The sequence below is a fragment of the Acomys minous genome (assembly GCF_964271855.1).
Source record: "Acomys minous genome assembly, chromosome: 7".
Classification (NCBI taxonomy): Eukaryota; Metazoa; Chordata; class Mammalia; order Rodentia; family Muridae; genus Acomys; species Acomys minous.
In genome coordinates, this window is record NC_140488.1 from 95,835,504 (window position 1) to 95,861,857 (window position 26,354).

A 26,354-nucleotide genomic window follows, 5' to 3' on the forward strand; every position below is an offset into this window, starting at 1 on the left:
CAACCATCACACCTCCCCATTCAACCCTCGGGGGACTCGGAGAGTCATTGGAGCTCGAAGTCAGCTCTTTGCGGTGGGGACCATCCTTAACCTGCACCACAGGGTCAGCTAAGGGCGCCGCAGAACCCCATCCTCCTGCTACCGAAGCCAGGACAGCCGCCCGCGCTGCGTCCAGGAGGCAGGGGCATAAGTACGCAGGCGCGCAGCTATAACTGAAGCCGCTTCCGGGTCACGTGGCCAGACTTCCGGCACTCGCCACGCCTCCCTGTGGCCATTTGACCAATCGGCTTTCTCGCTTTCGCTGGCAACTGTGCTGACACTAGAGGCTGCTGGCGCCCCCTCCGCTGCTTGGCGCGCGTCCTCTGGCCCGCCTCTCCGCTAGCCGCAGCCTGGGCTCCTCCTCCGTCCAGCCTCCGGGGCGGGGTCTGTTGGCTCGCCCTACCCTCGCCGCCTAAGCCTGCCCTCCGCCAGACGGGTCCCCTCCCCGCGGCACCACGGCTTCCCTTCAGCAGCACGGCGACGGGGGCTTCCCCTCAGCAGCTGCCGGCGCCTCAGTCTCCGCAGCCGGCCAAGCTCCGCCGCGCCCGCGGCCCGCGGCCGCCGTAAGTGTTAGGGTGTCCGCTGAGGTGTCAGGGATGGAAAGAGGGAGAGATGGCCGGGCGCGCCCCCCGCCGCCCCGTGAGCACCCCGACGACCCCACCCCGAGTCCTCCCGGGGCGCCGCGCCCCGAAACTCACTTCTGGTGGCGGTAGCGATCCGCTTTCCACTCTGCGACGCGCCAGTGATGCGGGGGCCAGTCCTGGGTTCCGCGGGGACCCCGCGGCACCTGTGGTTCGCCGATCGCCTCAAGTTTGGCGGGGCGTTTTGGGGAGGGGCCGGGGTAGCAGCGACCGAGGACTTGGCGCCCCTGGCGGGCCAGCGGATGCCATTGTCTCTGCTCTGTTCCTTGCGGGTCACCTCTCCGGGCTTTGGGCAGTGATGGAGTGTGGTCCCGGGAGGAGGGGAGGCATCGGAGACTGCGGGACCCCAGGGATGCTGGACCAGTGCCCACTCCAAAGCTGAGCTCATTGTTGGTGTTTGTTTTTGTTTTAATACCCATCTGGAAAAATTGTTGTCCCACGATTTGCGGCAAAATCAAAGCGAGGGAAAAGGAATACTTGTGCCACGGGCTTCGTCCCATGTTAGCACATCTTTTTAAGGAAAATGCGTGGTTTCTTCGTCTTACAAAGTAGTAGGGCGGATACTGGACCCTGCTACAGATCGCCTAAAGCACACCCCTGGCGTTAGCAAACCCTCTCTCCTGGTCATCAAGATTTAAGAAAACCAGATCGCTTCCTTCCCCAAGTTCTGGTAACGGGTTGCGTTAAATGTCCAGTTGATGCTTTACTTGCGGTTCTCTTCGAATGCCGCTGTCTTCAGGACTTACATAGGTGGCACTTTGCTATCAATGAATTATGTAGAGTGTTGTGTGGAGTAATAGCCAATTTTAACTTTATTAAAGTTAAGTGGCTATGCCATATATTTCCGGATGTTTTCTTGATGCCTTCTTGGGATATTGCGAGGTGGATTTCCTGTCGAAATTTAGAGCCAAATTGATTTTATATTAGTTACGTAAATTCCTCCTCCTGGGTTCAAATTTAAGGTGGTGTGGTGAATATTAAGAAATCTCCCTTTGAGTGGGTCCTATTGCACTGTCACTGTTAAAGGAACTTAAAAGGGTTAAAAGAGAACACCTATCTGAATTTTACCTTCAAACTTGCTTTACAATACAGCTCGCTTTTACCAGCTGAATCATAAAATACCTGCCTTAGAAAACGTAGACTGGCCAACAGACATGCAAATGCTAAGAAAATCCATGCAAATTAGCTTCAGTATAAAACATACTAGAATCCTGCATACATTCAAATGTATTTTTTTATTGTTTTAAAAGAAGTATTCTGTGCAACGTTCCAAAATTTTGTTGTTTTAAGTTAAGTACTCTCTGCAGTGTCTCAATATGAGTAACTTTCAGTTAAGCTTTTTTAGGCTTTTATTCTTTTTTACATAGTATTACACTAACTCAGTTCTTTAACGTTTATTTGTATTGGAGTTTATAGAAGTGAAACGGAAATAAAAATCAGGCTTTTGTTAAGAAAAATGTGTCATTTCTAAGATCTTTTTAAGAAAATATTCTGTTTTGCTTAAAATATGCTAGCATAAATTGAAGAGAGTGCTTTAATAAGGGATAAGCAGTTTGTCTATAAGAAATTCAACCTAGAACTAGAATGGCCTCAGGATGAAAAATAGAAGGGTTTCTCTTTCTTAGAAATGTACCTAAATCCACTACCTGATGTCTTCCTGATGTGGATGCATGTAGAGTGCTGGGGTGTGTAGCACAGGTAGAAGATTGTTTCTTAAATTATCAGAATTCTTGTTCTTCAAAATTTCCACTCCAGCTTACCACCTGTTCTTATTTCCACACACTCTCTTCAGCACTTACCAACATATAGTAAGAAGATCTTTCCAAAAGAATTTCCTGCTATTAGAATCTGCATAGCAATGTCAATGGCTTACTAATCATTTGTCTGGGTGTTTGCTGTGCCCTCAAATCAGCTCTGAAAACCATGTGATCTTAACTGTTGATCCTAGGTAATTGTATGTAATCTTGATTTTTATTTATGTTAACAGATGCAGTTTATGTTGCTTTTTAGTCGTCAGGGAAAGCTGAGGCTGCAGAAATGGTATGTCCCGCTGTCAGACAAAGAGAAGAAGAAGATCACAAGAGAACTTGTTCAAACCGTTTTAGCACGGAAACCTAAAATGTGCAGCTTCCTTGAGTGGAGAGATCTGAAGATTGTTTATAAAAGGTATTTTTTTTTAATTTACCAGAAAGGTGAAGTACTGTCAAACATTAGGGTTATTTCTAATGAAGAAATTGCAGACTTATGACAATAAACAAGGATTAATAAATATTTAAAGGAAATAAGTTTAAAGGAAAACTTCCCATTTAAAAATGAGTAACTGGTATTTTGATTGCTTGCCTTAAGCAGAAATGATAGCAGCAGGGGAATCATTTAAAATAAATTGCATAATTAAAGACAAACAGCTATTCATGCTTGATTATCACTTTAGAAAAATTCAATGAATTCACTCCAGGGGTAAATAAGATATTTTAAATTTTTAAGTAATTCCATAAATTCAGGCATGCATAGATAACAGTGTAATAATCCTTTCTTACAACAAATCTATAAAGTAATAACTGATATTTGGCATTCCTTTTATCTGATTTTTAGAATTAATCTTATTTATAAAGATCCTGGACACATAGATCATCTCAGTATACAGATGTTTAAATATTTTGTATATATATGGGATCTTTTTGCTAGTAGTATTTATTATTTGAAATAGACTTGTTGCTGTGAAGGAGTTATGTTTAGATGTGATAATTTTACCAAGGATGGAACTTTTTAGTTCAAAATAACTTGTAGGTTGGCTTTTTACATAGTTTTTTTTCTTTAATATTATACATCTTCATTTTGTTGTTAACCAAAACTTTTCTCAAGATTGTTCTAAGCAGTTGAAAAAAAAATATATATATATATATATCAGAATGTTTTTTGAGAGAGCATTTCCTTATTTCTTTCCCATTTCTGGTCCCTTTTCAGTAATTTACTGAATTTAATATAAAAGCATTTCTTCATATAAAGGATTTTCTTGTGCGGGGAGTTTGCAGAGAACTAACAGTATGGAATGCCGTGAAGGTGGAGACAAGTCTAGTTTTCTTCTATTTTCTATTCCAAGTGTGCATGGGTTTTGTGGTGGAGGTGGCAGAGGAAGACATGGAGATTAATAGTACATGTAGAGACCCTCTTAATACATTAGCCTTCTCTTTATTTCATAGTGAATTACATCAATTTGGGTGATTTTTATATCCAGTGTTTGGCTTAGTACATGTTGAGAAAAATCATAGCATTTGAGAGCTGGAAGATGCCTTAAAACACACATTTTTCTCCAAGGTGTAGAAACTTGAATAAAACAAGTAGAAATAGAATTGCTTTCGTGGAATCAGAAATAAGAATCCTGTACCCTGGTTCAGTTGGCCTCTGCTCTCTGCACAACAGACAGGTCTTGAATTTGGAAAACATTAGTTATTGTTCAGATTTCACTTGGCCCTATACTAATGATAGGCATGGGGCTACAGCCTAAGTCTTAGTGTGGAGGCAATGGTTTTAAATAGGTGTGGAAAGAAAGAAGGATATGATTTGCATTTCTGAAAAGATTGCAGTAAAACAGTGGCTGGGGGAGTGAAAGGGACTGAGACTGGCACCTGCAGGATCAGCAGGGGACTGCATGATACCTGGCTCCAGAGCTGAGAAGCCAGGAAGGAGACCTGTTTGAAATAGAAAGAGGGAGTGGAGTCACTTCCTTTCTCCAGTTTGGCTTATGGGGTGAAAGGTAAGCTAGGAAATTCAGCTAATTTGAGGGCAGGTTGATATGTCCATGTCTGTTCACTTGGCTCTCTGATGGGATGTGGTGAGCATAGGACGTGGAACTCGAGGGTGAAAGTTAGACATAAAGTTTTAGACAACCAGCATTCAGGTGCAGGTGGAAGGGTTAAAGAGGGGGCCTGCAGATTGAAATGATAAAGGCGCAAAGAGGTGGTGTTAGGTCAGTAAAGTCAGGGAAGCAGAGAGATTCGAGAGTAAGACCAGTGCTGCCAGGTGTTGCACAGAAGTTCAGTAAAAGTGCAGACGTCTTAGAATCTTGTAGTGAGCATTTCATGCAATGCCTGTTGCCAGAACATTTTCAGTAGAAACAGAACTTTTGCTCTAAGGAGGTGGCGAGGTAGAGAAATCAAAACAGCAAGGACAGAAGAGGTTGTGACTACCCATAGACATGGATTCCGGATTCCTGGACAGGGTTTATAAAAGGTGTGAGAGGTTTAAGCTTATTTCTAGATAGTGAAAGGAGTCCCCCGTGTGGAGGAGGAAAATCCTAGCAAGAGAACAAGCTAATGAATGGGCCGTTCCTAGGAAAAAAGGAAACAGCAGGTTGGAGCGCATACACTTGCCACTCAGCCTGTTCCTGTTGCTCTCCCTCTCTTTTGCAGAAATTATCAAAAAGGAACTACTACCTGATCTGATATTTAGATGAAAGTTTTTTCAAGTAAGATGTGGACTTAACAACAACAACAAAGGACCTTCACCGTGATGTTTCGTTTCCAAAAGACAGAATGTATAATGTTTTCCTTTATGCCCCCTTCTGTTTCATACTGAAAAACCTCATCTACTTCCCTTTTAACCATGTATTTTGTTATTAGGAGGCGATGTGTTCTCTCTGCTCTGGCTGGAAGATAAGACCTTAAAAGCCAGAGAATTCCTACTGAGAGCCTAATAAATTCTGCTCTAGCACTTTCACTGTTCCTCTTAGTCTGTGGGTTTTTTTAGGTTTTTTTTTTTTTAATTTCATCTTTGTTTTCTCGTCCTGTCCACGTTCTTCATCCCTGAGCATTTTGGGTATTTGGTTAATGTAGCAGAAAAGACAGACGGAAAATCTGAGGACTTGTGTTGTGTTCCCATGTGCCATTCCCTAGTTTTGTGACTTTGAATATGTTCCTTTCCTCATCTTTAAAATAAATGCTCCTGATCCCTTAGAGACAGAACATTATATGCCTAATTCGTGCAGCATTTCATAGTAGAGACAATTGAATTTAGGTCTTTTAAAATTAATTTTAAAATGCATCCCCATGTTACTAGCTTGAGAATTTGTTGAGAGGTACTTATTGATTTTCTTTACTAACAAAAGAAATCTTAACGACATACCAGTGGGCATTGAGAATTGTTTAGCTACATTCACGCACAGTCAGCTGATATTTAGCTGACTGCAGAGAAGTCATGTGTTTTGAATATAAGAATAGGCACTTTCAGATGTTGAGTGCCAGTAATTAGAGTAAGCTCTAATCCATGGTGCTAAAAATAACTAAACATACCTCTCTCCTTACTAGTCTATTATTAATTTTACTTCAGATTTAGACTTACAAATATGTACTACGAGAACAAAACGAGCTCATTATTGAATTTTAAAACACCATTTGGTCCTAAAAACCAGGAGTATTCTTCATGTTCTCTTGGTAATCTTTTACTAAATCTTTTTTTAAAAATCTCTTTCCCTTCTTCAAAGCTCTTAATATATTGCGTTGAGCATATTTTAATTTTAGCCAGGTGCAGGATTATTTTAATACAGTTCTCAGCTGTGGTTTTTAATAGAAAATGTGGGCTCCAGGGTCAAATTTCAGTTCTGAGCTGGCTGCTCAAGCCTGGGTCTCCTATAAATGCAAATAATAATGATAGCTTGGTGAGGATGTTGTGAAGATTAAGATGGTAAAATATGCAAAAGCCTCCACTAACACTTAGTGTCTCATTTACAGGGAGCCTGTCCCTGGTGCCTGCTATTGTCCTTCTGGTTCTCCCTTCCCCTGCTTTCTGAAGAAGTGTTCTTACCATGCTAATAGCTGTCTTTTCTCCTTTCTCCCCCACTCTAAGTGCAGTAAGCATTTAGAGGACTGAAGAGGAATGAATGGTATAGGAGGCCCTGGATTTGAGCTCTAGTATGACAGAAAAAACAAAAGCTAAAATTAAATACTGTTGCAGGAGTTGTTTTGTTGTTGTTGTTTTCCTAAAAGTATTTTTGGTTGGTGCTTAGATACTTTGGTCCTGCTCATTTTTAAATTCATGACTAGTATAACTAAGGACCTTCAAACGTTTTGTTGTTGTTGTTGTTGAAATATTATTGTTTATTTTGTAAACAAAGAGGCCGTATTGTCAATAAAGAAGCAAGGAGATAGTGCCCATATTGGATGCCTTAACAGCAGCATGAGACACATTTAAAAATAATCTTACTTCAAATTTACTATTAACAATCTCTGCAATGGAATTGTTATTCTGTTCATAGAAACAATTGTATCTGTCTTTGGTCTGTCATTTTTATATCAGCTCCTTTAATCTTTAGTTTTCATAATTCAGAGAGTCTTCTATATCAGTGATTCCTAACCTGTGGATCACAACTCCTTTGGCAAACTTGTATTTTAAAAATATTTACATTATGATTCATAACAGTAACAAAATTATAGTTATGAAGTAACAATGAAAATAATTTTATAGCCAAATGTGGTGGCACACGCCTATAACCCCAGCCCTCAGGGAGACAGAGACAGCAGATCATTGTGAGTTTGAGGTCAGCCTGGTCTACAAAGCGAAAACCCTGCCTTAAAACAAAAAATAATAAGTAAATAAGTAAATAAATAAATAGAAATATTTTTAAAAATCATTTTATGGTTGGGGTCACCATACCATGAGGAACTATATTAAATAGTTTGGCATTAGGAAGGTTGAGAACCAATGTGTTATGTATCATTTGTGCCAGACTCTGCAGATGCTGTTAAAGAGTGTGGATTAAGGAGGATAGAGAATTAGCATAGCGCTTGCTTTTTAAAAAGATAAACAAAACAAAGTTATGATGGGAACAAAAGGAAGTTCTTTGCTCAAGTTAGAGGTAGTACTGTGTTTTGTCTTTCCTGTTTTCTCTTTCTGGGAATAGGGGAACGCACTGAAATGTCTACGTTGAGATTTCTGTGTATACATTGTCCTTCGATAGTATGTTCTAAAGCATTGATAGTATCTTCAATAAGCCCTTCAGTTGGGATATATTGACAGCTTGTTTTCTCCCGTTTGCTTGTAGTCTGAATCAATCGCACTGTATATTTTGTTCTAATTAAGTAAACTTAAGAAAAACTGGCTCAATTATATTTTCCAAATGCTCAGAAAGTAATCTGAAAGGAAGAAGAGCAAGATCAATTACTCCTGCTAAGAGACAGGACTGAATTATTTTTCTCTTTTCTTTTTGCCTGTGTTTTCCAGATTTTCTCTTGTACATTTATTACTTTGTAATCAAGGAGAAAAAGAATTTGTTTTAAAAGAAGAATGAACATGATTATAATAAGCACGAGGACTTGTACAACAGGACATGAAAAGATATTTAGAAAACATGATTATAGGGGTAACATTTTTCTGTAATTCTATTTCATTACAGATATGCCAGTCTATATTTTTGCTGTGCTATTGAGGATCAGGACAATGAACTGATTACCCTGGAAATAATCCATCGTTACGTGGAATTACTTGACAAGTATTTTGGCAGTGTGAGTAGTAGTTTTAGTTTTTATCTTGTCTCTAACAAGCTTCCTATTTGAGGACTCTAACTGTAAGGGAGGACAGGACTGACTCTTGTCAGTGCATGTAGTCAACTTTCAGAGTCTCTAGCCCCACAGATGTACTCGTTTAATTATACTGGTAAGAAAAGATTGTAAAAATAGAGGCGCTGGATAGATGGCTCAGTTGGTAAAGTGATTACCACCCAAGCATGGGAGCCTGAGTTTAATCCCCAGTATGCACATAAAAGCCAGTGCTGGCTCTTGCTGCTGCTTTGTAAATTCTGTATGTATGAGCGTTTTGCCTACTTGGGACACTTGCACACTTGATGTGCACAGAAGCCAAAAGATTTCAAATCCCCTGGAAGTAGAGCTATAGAGGTTGGAAGCGATATTGTAGGTGTGGGGGGGAATTGAACCTTGGCCCTCTGGAAGTGCAGACACTGTTTTTAAATGCTGAGCCATCTCTCTAGCCCCTGGCTTTTGCTTTGAATTCTCAGGATAATGGAGACAGGTGGATCTCTGGACCTCATTAGCCAGCCAGCCTAGCCCTAGCCTAGTCTGGGAGGCTTAGGTCCCAGTGAGAGACCGCGTCTCTAACAACCAGGTAGATGGCTCCTGAGGAGCAACATCCTCACGCACTCACACATGCACGCAGCACACAGCACGCATGCACACACAAATGTACGTGAACTAGAAGAGTCCTATTGCTGTCATTAGCATTCTGGAAGAGCATTCAGAATTGTTAGCTTAATAACATTACTTAAGAAATAGTATTTAAAAATCAGTTTTTATGAGAGCCAGGTCTTACTTGTAGGCATTGTGTAGTCAAGTGTTGAAATTTGACAATTAAGCTTCCTAAATCAATGGTGCTTAATCAGCAAGATTTACATTTTGAAAAGAATTAATATCAATTCAATCTAATCAGATTTTATTCATGGCCCAGTAATGAATAAGCATCTTTGGGTTAATTTTTAACAGGCCTTGGTTTTGTTTGTTTGTTTGTTTTTGCTTTTTAGGTGTGTGAACTTGATATCATCTTTAATTTTGAGAAGGCCTATTTTATTTTGGATGAATTTCTTTTGGGAGGAGAAGTTCAGGAAACGTCCAAGAAAAATGTCCTTAAAGCAATTGAGCAGGCTGATCTCTTGCAGGAGGTAAGCTGTTTAGACTCATGAAAAGGAACTAGCATGTTTCGCTCTTGCTAGGAGACTGTCAGTCATCATTTCGACAAATTTCAGAAATTACTTCAAAGCATGTTGGTATGTAGTGTTCATGTGCACTTTGGAATATGTGTCAGTCACAGCAACTCAGTTATCTGTCTGTGGAGGTAGCCTGCCAGTCAGGCTGACTTAGAGGACAGACTATTTCAATGACAATAAATAAAGGAATAAATAAATAAAGGTATATATTAAAAGGGGGACACAATTGGTCAAAAATAACAATCTTTTGAGAACTTCTTATCCTTTGTTTTGAATTTCTTAAACCCCCCCTCCGACATTTTTCATTAGAGTGGATAATTAGGAGTTGACTGTGAGATTATGGCATATCCTTTCCAAATTGGTTCATGTTTTCACCTCATGTCCATTAAGTGCAAATGTAGCCAAGCAAATGTTAGTGTTTTCTAATTAAACTTTTTATAGAACCCTCTGGCTTTGTGTTAACAAAGTTAACTTAAAATGGATTTGTACTTCTCTTTGTTCTTTTGCAATAACTAACCATGTTCTGTCAAAACTATTATATTCTTGTCTTAACTTCCATATCCCAGAACCATAGCAACCCCTTTCCCTTCTAATTGCCTTCACCATCCTGAGCTAATTGTGTGTTTGATGCTTAGGTACCAAATTAAATTATGGTTTAGAGCTAATTGTGGTTGTTACAATATAGAAAGTTTAGCATGAAACTGGGTTAGTAAAGAAAAATAGGATGCTTTCATTAGGGCAGCCGTGGGCGTGTGTGCATGCGTGCGTGCGTGCGTGTGTGATATGACATAAATGAATATTTGTGCCCCATGGGTTCATTTACTAGAAGTAAATTTACTAGAAGTTCATTTACTTGAAAGTAGATTTGTATTCCTTGTTTATTTTAACCCTTTCTTCTCTATTATATATTTATTTTTAATTAGTAAAACAGACTTTAAATTTAATATATCAGTATTTCTGAAATGGCTCACTTTAAAGGAATGACTAAAGGGAAAAGAATAACTCTTAATTCTGTTATAATTTCTTTACTTTTGGCGTTTGTGGTGCAGGGAACTCCTAGTGAATCTTCTGTATCAGCTGTAGGGCCTGCTTAGAGTTGTCTTGATATCATCTGGAATCTATAACCACTAAATGTGAGAGAAGTAAACTATGTGTTTAATGTTGTAGTTGTCACAAAATAGGCTGGTAAGTATAAAACTGAAGTATCTCAGTAGCAGCACTCATACCATCTGCTGTTTGGTAGTCAAATGAGCACAGACCTTTTTTCTTGTGCACAGTTTGCTCTGGTAGTTTATTCATTGCAAACATGTCATTTTGGAGGTTTATAATTTTAACATCAGGTATGTTGACTTCAAGAGCATATTCTATCACTGTAAAATTGGCTTTAAAGTTAGCATCTCCTTTTGTTGTTTACTAATCAAACTTAAGACAAAACAAACAAACAAATGATTAGGTCAAGCTGGGGGTGTAGGTAAGTTGGAAGAGTGCTTGCCTAGCTTGCATGAAGCCCTGAGTTCAGTCCCCAGCTCAGCATAAACCAGATATGCCTGAAACTTAGCACTTGGGAAGTAGCGACAGAAGAATCAGGAGCTCAAGGTCTGAGCTGCAAAGTAAGTTTTGAGAGAAGCCTGGGTAACCTGAGGCCCTGCCAAAAACAAAATATAAAACTAACCAAAAAGTAGACCTCAGGATTAGGAATTGAAAATTCTTCATACTTGTGTCTTGTCTTAATAGTGTTTAATTATTCTAGAACTAGAATCTCTCATATTAGACTTGATATTCTTTCTAAGTTTTTTTTTTATCATTTTCTGGTTAAGTTTTTGTTGTTTTAAGTCATTTTTAAAACTGTTAAAGTTCAGTTTTTGCTTTTAATATGTTCCTTAGAGAGTACTTCTTAGGGTATTGATATCTCCTTGATCCTGGGTTACTTTTTAAATGCTACTGGAAAATTGCTCTATGTTTTATAATGGGACAACAATGTCATGTTTACTTGATAGTGTGTATTCACCCTATGAGGAGATTCAAAGCACTATTATAGCTGTATGTGCTGTTTGTTACCTCTTAGGCCTGGATGTTCACTATTGTTGTTATCAGTAGTTAGAAATTTTTATTGAATATGTAGATTCATAGACAGTATTTACAAAAGTCATTTCTTATTAACTTTACCAAAATGCTCAGTGTATAATAGCTTTCTAGGTCTTAGATTTTGAGATATAGTAGTCCCTTTGTGTCTTGAAGTTATTTTCTCTCTAAAATTGTTTAAGCATAGCTATTTTAGTTAAATACAACCTAAAATTTTTAGTAAAAGTACTAAAATCTTTAATTTCAATGTAATTTTTTAATGTATTATGACTTTTCTATTTAGTGTCAAAAATCTTTCTTTGGACTATTTTAAGATGATTTTGAATTAACAATGAACTTCATCTGTTGGCCTACAAGTACATACAATTAGAATAATTTCAATCTTAGGTCTTTTTCTTAATGCTATTCAGAAATTTTGTTAAAATTTTGCATTTGTACGAATTATACTAATATGTAATCTAGATAGACTTTCATTTTGTGGGTGAACAGGGCAGATAGTGGCTAAAGTAGATTTTCTTCTGTTATCATGCTACAGAACAAAGCAAACTGCCAAAATATTAGCAACCATTGTGATTTCATAGTATATTTCTCATATTTGGCATTCGCAGACCAATTCTGTGTTTATACCTTTTTGTTGCATTAATTCATAATTAGCTTTGGGAGGGAAATCCCAGAAACTGGCCCATTATTCAATTTTTTAAAATATTTGACTGTTAGAATTTAAAACATGCCACTATTGCTAAAGTTGATTTTTAAATTAAGATATGACTTGCTGAGATTAATAAAGTTGTTTTTATAATTCTAAGTATATTTCCCTCCCCACATACCTAGTTTTTGGGTGGTAAGGTGAGGGATAATGATGCAGTTGAATTTATTTTATAAACACATATATTGATAACGATAAAGGAATTTTTCCCTGTGAAGTCAGGCACTTACCAGCTTTTCTCTGCTCCTTAATTTTATAGAGCCAGAATGAAGAATGGGGAGGTTTGTCTGAGGATATCTTATGATAAAGAACAGTCTAAGACTTTAGTTCCTTTGACCCCCAACTTATTTATTGGTAACTACTAAATTTACCATTTTTGTGGCATGGACAAAATGGCACTATGCAGAGACTGTTGCACGTGAGATGATTTCAAGTCCTTGCTTGATCTGTGAAGATCAAATAGTTAACTACTAGGCATCGGGCTTGATATAACTCTAGTGGTACATGCATGATGGTACTGATCAGCGCTTTGAGATGTGTCAACCTTTCTCTCTTATACTAACAGCATCATTTTGAAATTCGTGGGGATTTCTTTCTTTTGAGCTTTGTTTGCTGTTGGTATTGTTTCTCACTAAAATCATTCATGAAATGGGAAAGAGTGAGGTGCCAAAAGCAAGCACTGTACTCATGAATTTGCTCCTACTTGAAGATGATCGACTTTATGAATAGAGCCACTGGATTTGCAGATGTTTGTCTGTCTCGTCCAGAGCGTGATAGTCTATGGAGAATTACTGCTGATAAAATTGATTTGTTTTAGTGCTGAGGCCTGCATGAAATATCTTAATAGTATGCTATGTCTTTGTGAAAGTAATCATTACTCTGTGGGGCTGCATAAAAATGGAAAGGAAAATGTTGAGAGAAAAGGTGATTCCTTTTAAAAAATGAGGTTTTCATAATAACATTAAGAAAGTAAGTATTAAAGTATCTTATGACATGAAGATTTAAGTTTTTCAAAAAATTAAACCTTGCTAAGTACAAATATTTAGGCATGCTAGTGAGACTCAAGAATATCTTAAATTGTTTTAAAAGCATAGATCTTTCCAAATATACAATATTGTCATTTAATAGCAAAACACGTTTTATTATAAATCTTTTTATGATTTGCTTTTTTAAACTTTTTTATTTGCTTTAATAAGACAAAACCCTTGCAATATTTTGTAATTACCACTCTTTCAAGCCTACACCTCTCTCTTTAATTGGGCTAAAAGTTACGGCTAGAGTTATTAGTTGCAGAGTGTTTTAGATGTAGTTTGGGGTCTGCTAGAACAGATTCTGGAGACATGAGGCTTTATTTATATTTAAAATAGACAATCCAGAAACAGACAGATGCATAAGGCAGAATAAATGTCTACCTTTAGCTTTGCTTTAGTGCCATACAATATGACTAGTGCCATTCGTGTCTGGTTTCAAGTTGTAATCATTTTGTTCTGTGTAGTTTTAGTCAGCGTTTTTTTGTTTTGTTTTGTTTTGTTTTTATTTTGTTTTGTTTTGTTTATTCTTTGGAATTTTGAACACATCCCCCATTGTTTCCTTTCTAACTCCAGGTGAACCATCTCTGGCTAGTCTGAGTTCTGTATTTCTTGTTTGTTTTTGCAGTACCTGGGGATAGAACTCAGGGTTGAGTGTTCTTGCTAGGCAAGCCCTCTATCACAGACCTGTATCTCTAGCACCATTTGGCTTTTTATAGTGATTAAAAGTTAGAATAACCTAATTAGCCAGTTACTGTAAATTTGATCTTGAAATGAATATTTTACTAGAACCCATAATAATGCAGTTTTATATCACAGTGTATATAAAGTACAAAAATGATTGAATAATATTCTCATTTTTTGCTTTGCCCTCACAAATTTTATCTTTTTTATTTTCTTAAATGCCAGTCTTAACGTTCATAATTGATTTCATGATCCTAGAGTTAAGATTTGCTAAGAGTATATTCTGAGTGGTCTATGGTGAATTTTTTTAATTAAACAGTAATTGATGAAAAAATTTAGATTTGAGTTATTTCCCTACTGACATTATAATTTGTTTGAATCCTCTGTTACTTTAAAAAAAATAATTCTCATAGTAGAAAAATTAGTAAATACAGGCCAATACACTAGAATATAAACTTACCCACCAACTCATTGATTTCTTGTGGGAATGTCTTGGGCAGTTCTGCACCTCAAGGGTCCATTGGGCTATGCATGCCTGGATGAATTCCTGGTTTTCAAAGCAGTGCATTGTGAGTGGCATCAACTAGGTAGAGACCAAAGACACTTCCAAATACCATATTCTGCACAGGACACACACCCCAAAGAATTATCCAGCCCCCAAAGTCAGTTGTATCCAACTTGAGAAAACTCTGACTTAATTCAGTATCTTGAACTAAAATGTTCATTTATAAACTGTTACCTTTTTAATAGTATATGTAGTATTCAGTATAATTAATTGGCTGAAAATTAGAAATGCAAAGGAGTAGAAAAAAATTTAAAATTGTGAGAAGAACATGTTAACACATAAATGGCTATAAAAATCACCCCTGTGATTCATACAAATTACCTTTGCCTGATAACTAGCAGCTGGGGAGATAATCTATGGTTGCCTTTAGAACCTAACCCACAGAAAAGCTTATGGGATGTCACTGAATAATCTAATTTCCTCAACAACTAGATCTGTTCACATCTATTAAGGTAATTGAGTTTTTATGTGCAAACAAGATTGAATCTACCCTGCAGGCAGGCAGCATGCTTTTGAATTTTTAGCTGATTTCCTCATCCACTTCAGGATGTGATCATTTCTTAAAGGAAGAATAAAGTGACCAGAATTTACATATACTGACTTTCTTTTGTCATAGACTTTTTGTTCTTTCTTACCCTATTAGCCTTGAAGAGTTTGTTTGATTTTCTGATTCTAAGAAATCATTTGTTTAGAAAACTGATTAAATTTAGGGTATTTAAGGGCAATTACACCTACACCTGAATAAGCTTAAAATATTTCTGTAGTCTAATTTTTCTGTTGTTTTATTTTAAAAGTATAATTAGATGCCAGAGAAAGTAAATTGTCTTTATTGTCTTATAATTAACAGGCTTAGAGTAGCATTTGTAAGATATAATAAAAAAAAAGTTACTCATTGTTTCTAAGAAAATCATAATAGAAATAGATGAGTAGCCCAGTAGGAAAGAGCAGAGGACATGACTCAGTCACGGATGAAGAAAGAAGTGTTTACTAAGAGAATACAAATTAAAATACCAACTAACCCTTTTAAAATGTTTTCCTCTTGCAACAATAAGAAACATTCTTGTTACTGCTTGTAAACACTCAAACTTGCATTTCATTTTGAAGGATTGGTTTTATGCTATCTATTTCAAAATGAAACATATAGTATACCTTTTGTCCAATTAGTTGCACATCCAAAATTTTATCCAACCTAGAAATGTATATATGTATATGCACCAAGACATAGGCTCAGCATATTAAGCCATTGAAATGTACCCAGATAGCCATCCATGGGAGAAAAAAATGAAGAAAATTACAACAAAGCCATACCTGCAATTGCTAGCATAACTGTAAAATAAATAAGACTAAGCCGGGCGTGGTGGCGCACGCCTTTAATCTCAGCACTCGGGAGGCAGAGGCAGGCGGATCGCTGTGAGTTCGAGGCCAGCCTGGTCTACTAAGAGAGTCCAAGACAGCCAAAGCTACACAGAGAAACCCTGTCTCGCAAAAACAAAACAAAACAAAACAAAAAAAAATAAGACTAAAGTTCCCTGTAATGATACTCAAGATAATGAAATTATCAAGGAGGATGATATTGACTATCATAAGGCTCCTCCCTCCATTTTTCAGATGAGAAAACAAGCATTTTTTAATATTACTTAATTTATATTATAAATTTTTGGTGGAAAATGCTGCTGTTTGGGTGAGAGTTCACATTGTATTGCTGCAGATGGTAAAAACCTAACTAGAACTTGCTAAAATGAAGGTCACATGGGGCAGAGCACTGTCAGCTTTTGTCCATTTTATACACTAACCATCTGGAGCAGCCGTAAAGCTCTTGCTCCTCATTACTAATCTAATGTTAAAGAAAATCAGTAGGAGGTGGAGAGATGGTTCCGTGCTTAAGAGCATTTGCTGTTGTTCATCCAGAGGACCCCAATTCTGTCCCCAAGACACATATCAGGCAGCTCACAACTGTCTCTATCTCCAGCTCTGGGGGGATCTGACATCTCTGACCTCTATAAGCAACTGCATTCATGTACATAACCACATGCAGACACATATGCCAACATATAATTAAAATAATAGAAATAATTAGAAGTACTATTCGAAAGAAAATCTGTAGCTGTTCTTATTAATTCACAAATGCTTATAAAACAGGACCACACTGTGGCATCTAAAAGGTGCCTTATAAACTGTTTTCAATCTTTTTGTTTGTTTGTTTGTTTTGGTTTTTGGAGACAGGGTTTCTCTGTGTAGCCTTGGCTGTTCTGGACTTGCTTTGAGGATCAGGCTAGCCTCAAACTCACAGAGATCTGCCTGTTTTGCCTTCCTGAGTGCTGCGATTACAGGCCTATGCCACCGTGCCCGGCTAATCCTATTTTTAAAATTTATTGCTTAAAATAGATCTTAGTAGGTTTGCATATTGTGTGGCCCTTTGGGGCTTTAACCCAAAGAATAGACTTTCAGTGTTGAGCACGTTTGTATGGTTTGCCACAGAATTCAGTTAGGGTCATTGAAAAATACCATTGTGTTGTAAAACATGGGACAAAATATACTATTTTATAACACAGGGAGTATTGGGAAGAAGAAACCCCTTAAAAACAGCTTCAATAAGGTAATAAACTTGAAATCACACTTCCTTATAACTGCTCTTCATTAAATAGAAAATGTTTTCTTTTACCACATTGAACTAGAACAGGAGAGTAGCTGCACAGTCTTGGCTATCTAACACCATTAGCTTATTTAAGCATCTCTCAGTACAACAGTATTTAAGGTGATGCAATTGCTAGTTTAGGAGTACTTGAGCTTTCTGGTTAGTTTTACTTGTGAGCCACATCATAAGCATAGTGAATGAATATCTAGGAAATTTCATGGTACAAGGGCTTTTCTTTTTCTAGGGATGCAGGTGGTTTTGATAGCATCTAAATTGATTCCTGTCTACTGTGTTTAACATCTTAAACATAGTACAGAGGAAGTTGAAAAGCATGTATACTGGAGGGAAGGAGCTCATACAGAGTGATGACCATTAGGAATAAAAGGGAAAATACACTGTATTGGAAGTGGGGATGGGATGGAATCAAAAGCTGGTTGTAGGTAAGAAACCTTCTTTGTTATAAGGCACTCTCAGAGTAAAGCTGGAGATCTTTTCATTAGTTTGATGAGCAAACTAAATAAAGTTCTTAAAATAAGAACTTGGACTTAAAAAATGACATCTAGAGAACCATTGGGCACTGTGGAGAAGGGATAACAAGCAAACTATGGGGTTTGGCATCAGATTCAATAAAGAACAAATTAGTGGTAAACAAAGGGGTTGCCCAAAAATGAAGGCCCATTTCTGGTTGAAAATAACGTATTTGTAATACTCATACATTCATTTTTCTGGGTTATATATAAGCTTATTTCCAAAGGTGTCTGTGGGAAGAGCAAGATAGTAGACCTAGCTGCTTGGGGTCTCTTGTATACTGTGATGGGCCCCATCCCCCCCTAATTCTTGCATATATTTAAACTCGGAAAATGTACTAGTAGCATAAGGGTCTAGAATAGTAAAGTTTATGTTGAATTTGCTGTACATCCTTTGCATATAAGAGAGGGACAGACATAGTGAAATCTGTTACCTAAAAACCCAGCGTTAAATGTTAAGTAGTCATCAAAGCACTTTATAGAACTTCTTCAGATGTTAACAGTCTGAACTGGACATTTCCTAGTATCCTAAAAGTGGTTAAAGGATACCAGTTACTATATACAACCATCTATTTTTGTGCATTTTAGAGGCTTTTTTCTTGAAGAATGTTTTCCAGTGAAGAAGGGTTTCTTTTTATGAAGAATATTCTTGACAACTGATAGGTACTAATCTCGTTTCAGTACAGTAGTACGGACCCTTGGCTTTAAAGAATAGTTTGGCTTATCATCAACCCTTTTTTTCCAAAACATGGTAAAAACAAACAAACAAACAAACAAAAAACCTGTTAGTTAAAAAGCAATGGCAATGTCTGAGGGGCCACATTTCAAAATTGTTCATATAGAATTTTTGTCTGTGTAAGTCTTCTCCAGGAAGGAATGATTGTATTTAACTCTGTGTTTAATTTTAGTATAATTATATATTCAGCCCTGTTGGGAAACCACCTTTCTCCTTCATTGGGCATAAAACTTTTCATGGGGGGCTGGAGAGATGGCTCAGAGGTTAAGGGCACTGACTGCTTCTCCAGAGATCCTGAGTTCAATTCCCAGCAACCACATGGTGGCTCACAGCCATCCATAATGTGTTTTGGTGCCCTCTTCTGGCTAGCAGGTGTACATGCAGGCAGAACACCATATACATAATAAATAAATTAAAAGTCTTTAAAAAAAACTTTTCATGTTGGTTTTCATATGACATGATATAAAGTTGACAAATCAAAAAGTTTAAAAACTATAACATAAAGGCAAAGAAGTGGTATTGAAGTATAAGGTTATTTGAGACTTAAACTTTTCTTGTTCTCTCTCCAGAAAACAGAGACTATGTATCACAGCAAGAGTTTCATTGGGTATAAGAAAGCATACTAGGATACGTGCTGGAGTACAGACATGCATCAAAATGTAGTAGGATATATGAATTCAGTTTTATGATTTTGTCAAGTTTAATATTTGTATTTTGGCATTATTTGGAAAGTTAATTTCATTTAAATACCAACGGATAGCTCTATTATTTCATTAACGATGTTTTTAAAGAAAAATTTCCCTATAATAACTCCTAATTGAGATTATAACTTACCTTTTACACAGACTATTGAAATAGGTTGAGAGCCATTGACAAAGTATTCTTAAATACAGTAAATCAATAATGCTGTTAGTACAGATGAAGACTTTCCATGGGAATGAAAGCTTTTATAAGGAAATGAGGCACTGGGCATTTGTTACTAATATTTCTTTACTTCCTTGTTTTATCATTACACTATTCTTAATGGGAAAGCTCCCAACTTTAAAATTCATCTGGGATGCCGTAAGGTCCATTTAAGACCCTAGTTTGGGTTACTTTTATCTCTTTTTGATGTGAGAACATCTAATATCTTGTTGTTTTATTTATACACACACACACACATACACACATACACACACACACACACAGCCATTTAACAAATTTGAGGAATTCCTTAGGATCATTTTGAGGACTTTCAAAAAAATTAATTTTTAGCCTTTAAGGTCACATTTCTTTAGCTAAGTCACCAAATTTAAAAAAAAAAAAAGCTTTCATAGGTATTTAACAATACCATATGGTGACTGGTTTTAAATTGTTCGTGAGGAAGCTTTTTTTCTGGGTTCTCTCCTTAGTATAATAGTACTCTAATGAATGTAACACACTGGTAAAAAGGGAATATTCGAACTTAACTTGCCAATAATTAGCATTGATTTAAAGTGGCAATCTTTTCAGATTAGTAGTAAATACATTACATGCGGATTCTGTAGAATATAGGTCATCTTGTTTACTGTTACATACCATGAACTTGAAAAAGATAAATCTGAATGGAATTGTTTAAGAACGTACATGTTCAGCCACAAACCAAAGAACAAAAGCAAGCCTGATGCTTTAGATAACTTTACTGTGAACATTCTCAAAATCTGATTGTGTCTCCATCAGCTTGTATACTGTGTGTGTAAGAATATATGCATTTCTTTTGTAGCCACGCCATGAATATTTTAATGTCCCTGTGTACTAAATGACTGCTCATCGACTGTGCAGAATTTCACAGAGGAAATAGAGAACTGATATACTTATGAAAGAAAATGTCCTCAGCTTGGTGACTAATTCTCCTGTAATATAATATAGCATCTTAGAGCTAGTACCTTTGATTGTATTTTTCTCTGTGCATATTCCTAATTCTATTTTCATTCTGTATATGATATTGACATACAGTTTATTTCTATCTACTACTGAGTTCTTGATAAAATATGGCTTGTGAATGTTTTGATTAATATTCTGAACACATACAAGTTATCATTAGTAAATCATCTGTAATTAACCTTATGTGAGTAAAAGAGAAAGACCAGGGGCAATCACAAATGTTTACCAAAGAAAATACAGTTAGGAACTCAGGCAATATATACAATATATAGTGTAGTTTGAGCTTCCATTGTTGAAGAACACCAAGCTTTCTTTAGTGCTGATTATCTTATGGTCTGTATGAGCTAATATGTTCGAATGTATCACACTGAAGTGTATGTTGAAGCAGTGTAAGAGAAATGTATTGTACAATTATATAAGATCTAAGGTTAAAACACTAAATTTTAAAGAAATTTTGTAGTGCCAATATTTATTGAGCCACATTTGTGCATTTAGCATATTTTATTATAAAAATACAAGATAACTCATTTGTCTATATCTAGAGAGTTCAAAGTCTAAATTGTTATTTACAGTAACTTAAAAGAGGCATGCCTATCATCCTAGTACTTGTGAGGCTGAGGTAGGAGGAAGATGAGGCATTACACTACCTAGGGAGTCCCTGTCTCCAAAGACAAAAATTAAATATGCCAAAAAGACTTTAGTAGGAAATGTAGTATTAGGCAGCTGTACAAATCAGCTATCTCCATTGCCATCTGCAGCATCACAAAACATTGGTCTTTCATTTCCATTTTTTCCCATCCTCCCTCCCTACATGTTGTTCATCTGATTTTAATGTTGCATAAATATGCATTGTCTCATGCCTGTTTGTTTTGGATGCTGTGTGCTGAGCTGTAACAAAATGTTGCGCTTTTGGGGGGTATCTGAATACAGCTGCTTGCTTTAAATTAGCACATTCTGAAATAGCTTTTCTTGCATGTCTAAAATAAAGTATTGCATGTACTTTGTCTCATGTGAATGACTTTTCTTCTCCATCTATTTTGATAAAATAACATTTTATATTTTCATTTCTCCAGGTAATTTTTTAAATTGTGATTTTAAAAATTAAGGCAGACTTCACTATTTTAACTGTTTCTGAGTCTACAGTAGTGTTTAGAATGTTCACATTGTTGTACCTCAGACCTCCAGAAGTTTTTCATCTTACAGAACTGAACTTACATAACTCATCAGCCAAGCACTTCCCCATTTCTCTTTCACTGAAGGAAGGCCCTGGTAACAACCATTCTATTTTAATCATTTCCCTAAATAATTTTGAGCTACAATTTCAGTGTGAACTTGCAAAAATTACATTTTGTATCATAAAGTTTATACAAACGTTCAACTTGTCCAGTCTTAAAGGAATACTGTATAAATTAGACTTTAGAAAGGATATATATTATTACATAATGCATATTCAGAAAGCAACATGACTCTTAAGACCACAGGCAGTGAGCACTTCGCAGAAATCTGATCTGCTCGAGGGAGTAGTTATTGGCCATTTTTATCTAGATACTCGGAGAATATAAACTGTATAGAAACCAGTGTAGGAATCTTTAACCTATTAAAGGTTACATGAAGTTGTAAAATGACAGGATTAAATGAAAATAACTTTTCAATTCATATGTACTTTGTCTCATATGAATGACTTTTTCCTTCTCTACCCCTTGTGATAAAATAATATTTTATATTTTCATTTTCCAGGCAATATTTTAAAGTGTGATTTTTAAAAATATTTAGAATTCACCATTTTAATCATTTGAGCCAACAGTTTGAAATAGTTAAATTTATCATGAAAACATCTAGTGTAAAGCAGAGAATCCCATACAGAGCATTCCTTTATACATCATTCAACATCAACAGTTATCAACTTCATATCCACTTCTGTCCTCAAGCAAACCCTAGACAAACTGTTATTTCATCTTTAATGCTACAGTATGTGTTCCTAACAGCTAAGAGCCACAAACAAAATAGATAGTAATTTTGTCCTATGCCTGGCTCAGCTTTTCCTAATTGTTGGCAGGGGGCGGGGAATAAATGCCTTCTTATATTTTATTAGATTCCAAAGAACTTTTACATCAAATGGTTCACAGGCCTCAGTCTCTCAATTTTTAGCAAGCCTATTCCCCCACCCACCCACCCCCTTACTCTTTACCATTAGAAAACCAAACCGCAGATCTTGGGCTGTCCTAAGTCAGCAGCTTCCAGAAGGTCTTGTCTCAATCTGTCACTCTGCCACTGTCTTTCCAAGCAGTAAGAGAGTGAACTTTGTGGTGTTGTGTTTGCCTCTGATAGAAATGCCATGGCTTTACAATAAAGACATGAAGGCAAAACAAACAAACAAACAAAAAACCATACCTCTTAATGGCAGTTTGCTACATTGCCATTTCAGTGATTATATTCTTGTGGCAGTGCTTACCTTTCTCTTTTATCCCCCATCTTTCTTAGATCTGGAACCTGACTAGATTGAAGTTAATTGGGTGGGAGCAGTGTACTTCATAGATTATACTACCGTTTGGAAAAATGTCCCTATTCACTAAAGCTGATTTTTCACCCATTTTTCATTACTAGACAAGCATACTAACAGGCATCCTATGAACTTTTTTGGTTCTAGTATTTAATACTAAATCTCTTCACTTAGATCTCAGTTGTTAACTATCAGCTAAAATTTTTTGAAACACTTTCTTTAAATCAGGCATATTTAAAAAATAACTCTCAAGACATGAAGGTAAGTACTATTTTGCTTCCCACATATGAAAACAACAGATTTTAAGCCATTTAAGATTACATTGTATAGTGCATTTCCTACCATTCAACCTAACATTCTAAGGATTCCTGATGTAATATAATTTTTCTTTTCCTTGTTTTGTGCTGTCTCATAAGGATGCAAAAGTAAGTTTATTATTGGACAACAAAATCTTACATTGTTTTCATCTACTAAAGTAACAATGTTGCTTTTTAATTACAAAATTGCTAGTAATAGCTAACCACTGACCTATAAGGTCCTTTATTTTTGTAGTATTCAAAATTGGTCAGTTTGGAAATTTTTAAAATACCTCTTTTAGATTTGGCTAATTTGTCTTTGACATTTAAAAACAAATATTCATTCTTACAATAAGAGAAAAAAGTTTGCCGGGCATGGTGGTGCACGCCTGTAATCCCAGCACTTGGGAGGCAGAGGCAGGCGGATTGCTGTGAGTTAAAGGCCAGGCTAGTCTACAAAGTGAATCCAGGACAGCCAGGGCTGTTTCACAGAGAAATCCTGTCTCAAAAAAAAAAAACAAAACAAAGAAGAAAAAAAAACTTTTTCCCATAGTGTTTCTTCTATGTCACCTCTACCAGTGCCAGTGGTTGCCCAGAAAATGTCTGGGAAGGTAGCTGTCTCCAAAGCATTGCAGTGGACAGTTAAGGAAAAACTACACAGGGCAAGCATTTCTCTTGATAACATGTGACAACACCAAACATTGAAAGTGTTAGATAACTCACTAGAAACTTATGAAGAGGGAGCTTTTTATTTGGAAGACATTTTGAGTTTTAAGTTTTTAGACAGTATTTTCTGTATGTGATTTCATACATTGCTAGTTAGTTTACAATGGGCTTGGTTGCTTTTTGTGTTATAGCAATGGTGCCAAGCACACTGGTCAGTAATTAGGCATTTAGTAAATGCTGAAAACATTCTTCTGATGTTTTAGGCACAAATCGTTGAAAAACCCTACTGGATATCACTAGTAGATTGCTCCCGTGACCCTAAATTGCCTTGTCTAGTCTCTAAAATGAACATGCCTTCATGTGAGCTTTTCATAGTCTTAGGACACTCTCACTGTATCTGCTTACCAGAGTCTCACATTTTCCCTCCACAGGAAGCTGAAACCCCACGTAGTGTTCTTGAAGAAATTGGACTGACATAACTGTCCTCCCTTGCTGATGACTTCTTGTGGCATTTCACACACTGTAGATGGTCACTGCCTCTCATGTCCATGTTAGCTAATGGTGTAAGATGATGTCTTGTCAGTATTACTGTTTTGCTAAGCTGCTTCATTCAGGCCTACACAATTTTTTTAAGGGAACTTTGGTTAATCAAATAACTTAAGGGACACAAATATGAGTTAGAATGATGTAGAAAAATTAACATACCATTTCTGGACATTTTAAAATTAAAGGTCAGTCTCATAATTATGTGCACATATAAAAATAATGTCTATACACATACATACATACATATATACATATATATCCAACAATTTGGCAAAATACATTTACTTCTGTACGTGAGAAAGGAAACTTAAATTATGTGAAACCTGGTTTGATAAAACCAAAGACAACAGTAATATTTCAGTATATATAAGAATAAAGGGAACTGACACATTACAGATCAAATGAATGAAAGTTTATTGAAAATTTAAACAACCAAATTTATACCAAAGACCCTTATTGGATATAACATACATTAAAACAAAGGGAATATAGATACTTTTAGAGGACTAACTTAGAATGATGCTGTTTTACATCAAAATTCATTAAGTATTCTGTATGAGTGGGACAAGGAACAAAGGCTTTCCTAATCTTGAGCACATTAATTTTTAAGGCCAAGAAACATTTGATTCCCCAAGGTGAAGTTTTAGTGGTCATAATCATGTAGTTACTTGTTTTCAGTGCCCCAAAATAAAGTAGGACTGTTAATTACTGGATATTCTTCGTAACAGTATGTTGCTCTCTTCACAAAGTGTTACATAAAGTCATTATCTACAGCATGAACGTTCCTTCTGGGATGCTTGTTAAAGCCAAATTTATTTTGCTTCCCTATTGCTTCCTTCCAGTTAGAAGTGCTACAGACTTGACAGCAGCTCCCTTTCCTTTCATGTCACTACCTAGTCGTCTGAAGTCTTACGAAAATTTAAAAGATACCTTTCGTATAGCAAAGTGAGAGTTGACTGAAGCAAATGGCATTGGTTGGCCCTATATTTTTTCAAGCTATATAAATGCTCGGCATCACTTTTATACATATTAATACATACCTGAACACATCTCCCTGATTTCTACGTTCCCTTGTTAATGCTAGGCTGGAGTAAGCTTTGCTGTGATTGTGAACAACTTTCAAGCCACCTGAACACTGTCTTATCACTTCACCAATTAATGGTAATAAATGTTCTGCAAACACTGTGGTGTGCTTTTATCTCTTTCTAAAAGTTTGTCGAACTAAAGAGGGATACGAAAAGAAGGGTTCTTTTTCCCCCCAATACAATGTTGACAGTTCCTCTCCATCTGACACCTGACCCATGCACTGGAATGTGATGGTGATTGTAAGCACACACAAAAAATGGCAGAAGAATCAAGGAATATTCATGTACTTGAAGCTCATTAAAAAAAAATCACATGGAATTCCATGCCAGCAAGAACTTACAACACATTTATTTTCAATTAATAAATGCTTTGAAAACCTTGATGCAGTTTACTTTTATACACTTTCTGACTTAGGAACTCAGATTACTCCAGATAATCAAATGATATCCAAATGATGAATCCTCACCTCCTACATATGAGGAATTAGTAGCACATGCATCAGAAACAGACTAATATTTGCTAACTGTGCAGATTAGTGTAAGCAACAAATCAAAACTTCCAGTTACAGTAATAGTATGGTTATGGGGCCTTCTGCTGCTACAAACAGATACTGCTTCATTCTAAGCCTGAGATGTTTAAGAACACGGAAAGGATTCTCATCAAATTAAAGTGAAAGAGACATTTGTAGGTTAAAAGGGCCTTTGTGAATGCAGCTGTTCACTAACAAGCCCGTGGGCTTCTGTCAGGAATGCAGAGTTTGAGGCATAAGTAGTAATCAGGTTTATCATAGACACACACAGGTACCCATTCACTATAGTAAATGTAAGTTCAAAGTCACAATCAGGGTTGTGACCCAATCAGAGGCTTTCTAAACTTCCCTTGCACTCCCTTAACATGTGAGGGGAAAGTCTTCACTTGTTCAATTGTCTTGAGCTCAAGAAGATGGATTTTCTTTGCTTTCCCATCATGATCTAAGAACATTCAGCTTTAGGACTAGGGATGGATCTC

The 26,354-nt window shown here is 36.6% G+C and overlaps 1 protein-coding gene across 4 annotated transcripts; it reads left to right on the top strand.

The window, feature by feature from the left end:
- The first annotated feature begins 430 nt into the window (after positions 1-430).
- AP1S2 (adaptor related protein complex 1 subunit sigma 2) lies at positions 431-25,443 on the top strand. Of its 4 annotated transcripts, none has more exons than XR_014780588.1 (6): positions 431-602; positions 2,668-2,846; positions 8,068-8,176; positions 9,205-9,342; positions 12,435-12,529; positions 24,146-25,443. XR_014780588.1 is itself a non-coding variant. In XM_084788985.1 (5 exons), the coding sequence occupies exons 2-5, from the start codon at positions 2,668-2,670 to the stop codon at positions 18,974-18,976; spliced, it is 483 nt and encodes a 160-aa protein (XP_084645111.1). In that variant the 5' UTR covers positions 432-602; the 3' UTR covers positions 18,977-20,085. The 4 variants fall into 4 exon arrangements, 2 of the variants coding, with proteins under 2 accessions (XP_084645111.1, XP_084645112.1); XR_014780589.1 differs by lacking the exon at positions 12,435-12,529 and adding an exon at positions 20,092-23,177 and having other exon boundaries at positions 433-602; XM_084788985.1 differs by lacking the exons at positions 12,435-12,529; positions 24,146-25,443 and adding an exon at positions 18,920-20,085 and having other exon boundaries at positions 432-602.
- Positions 25,444-26,354: the final 911 nt, after the last annotated feature.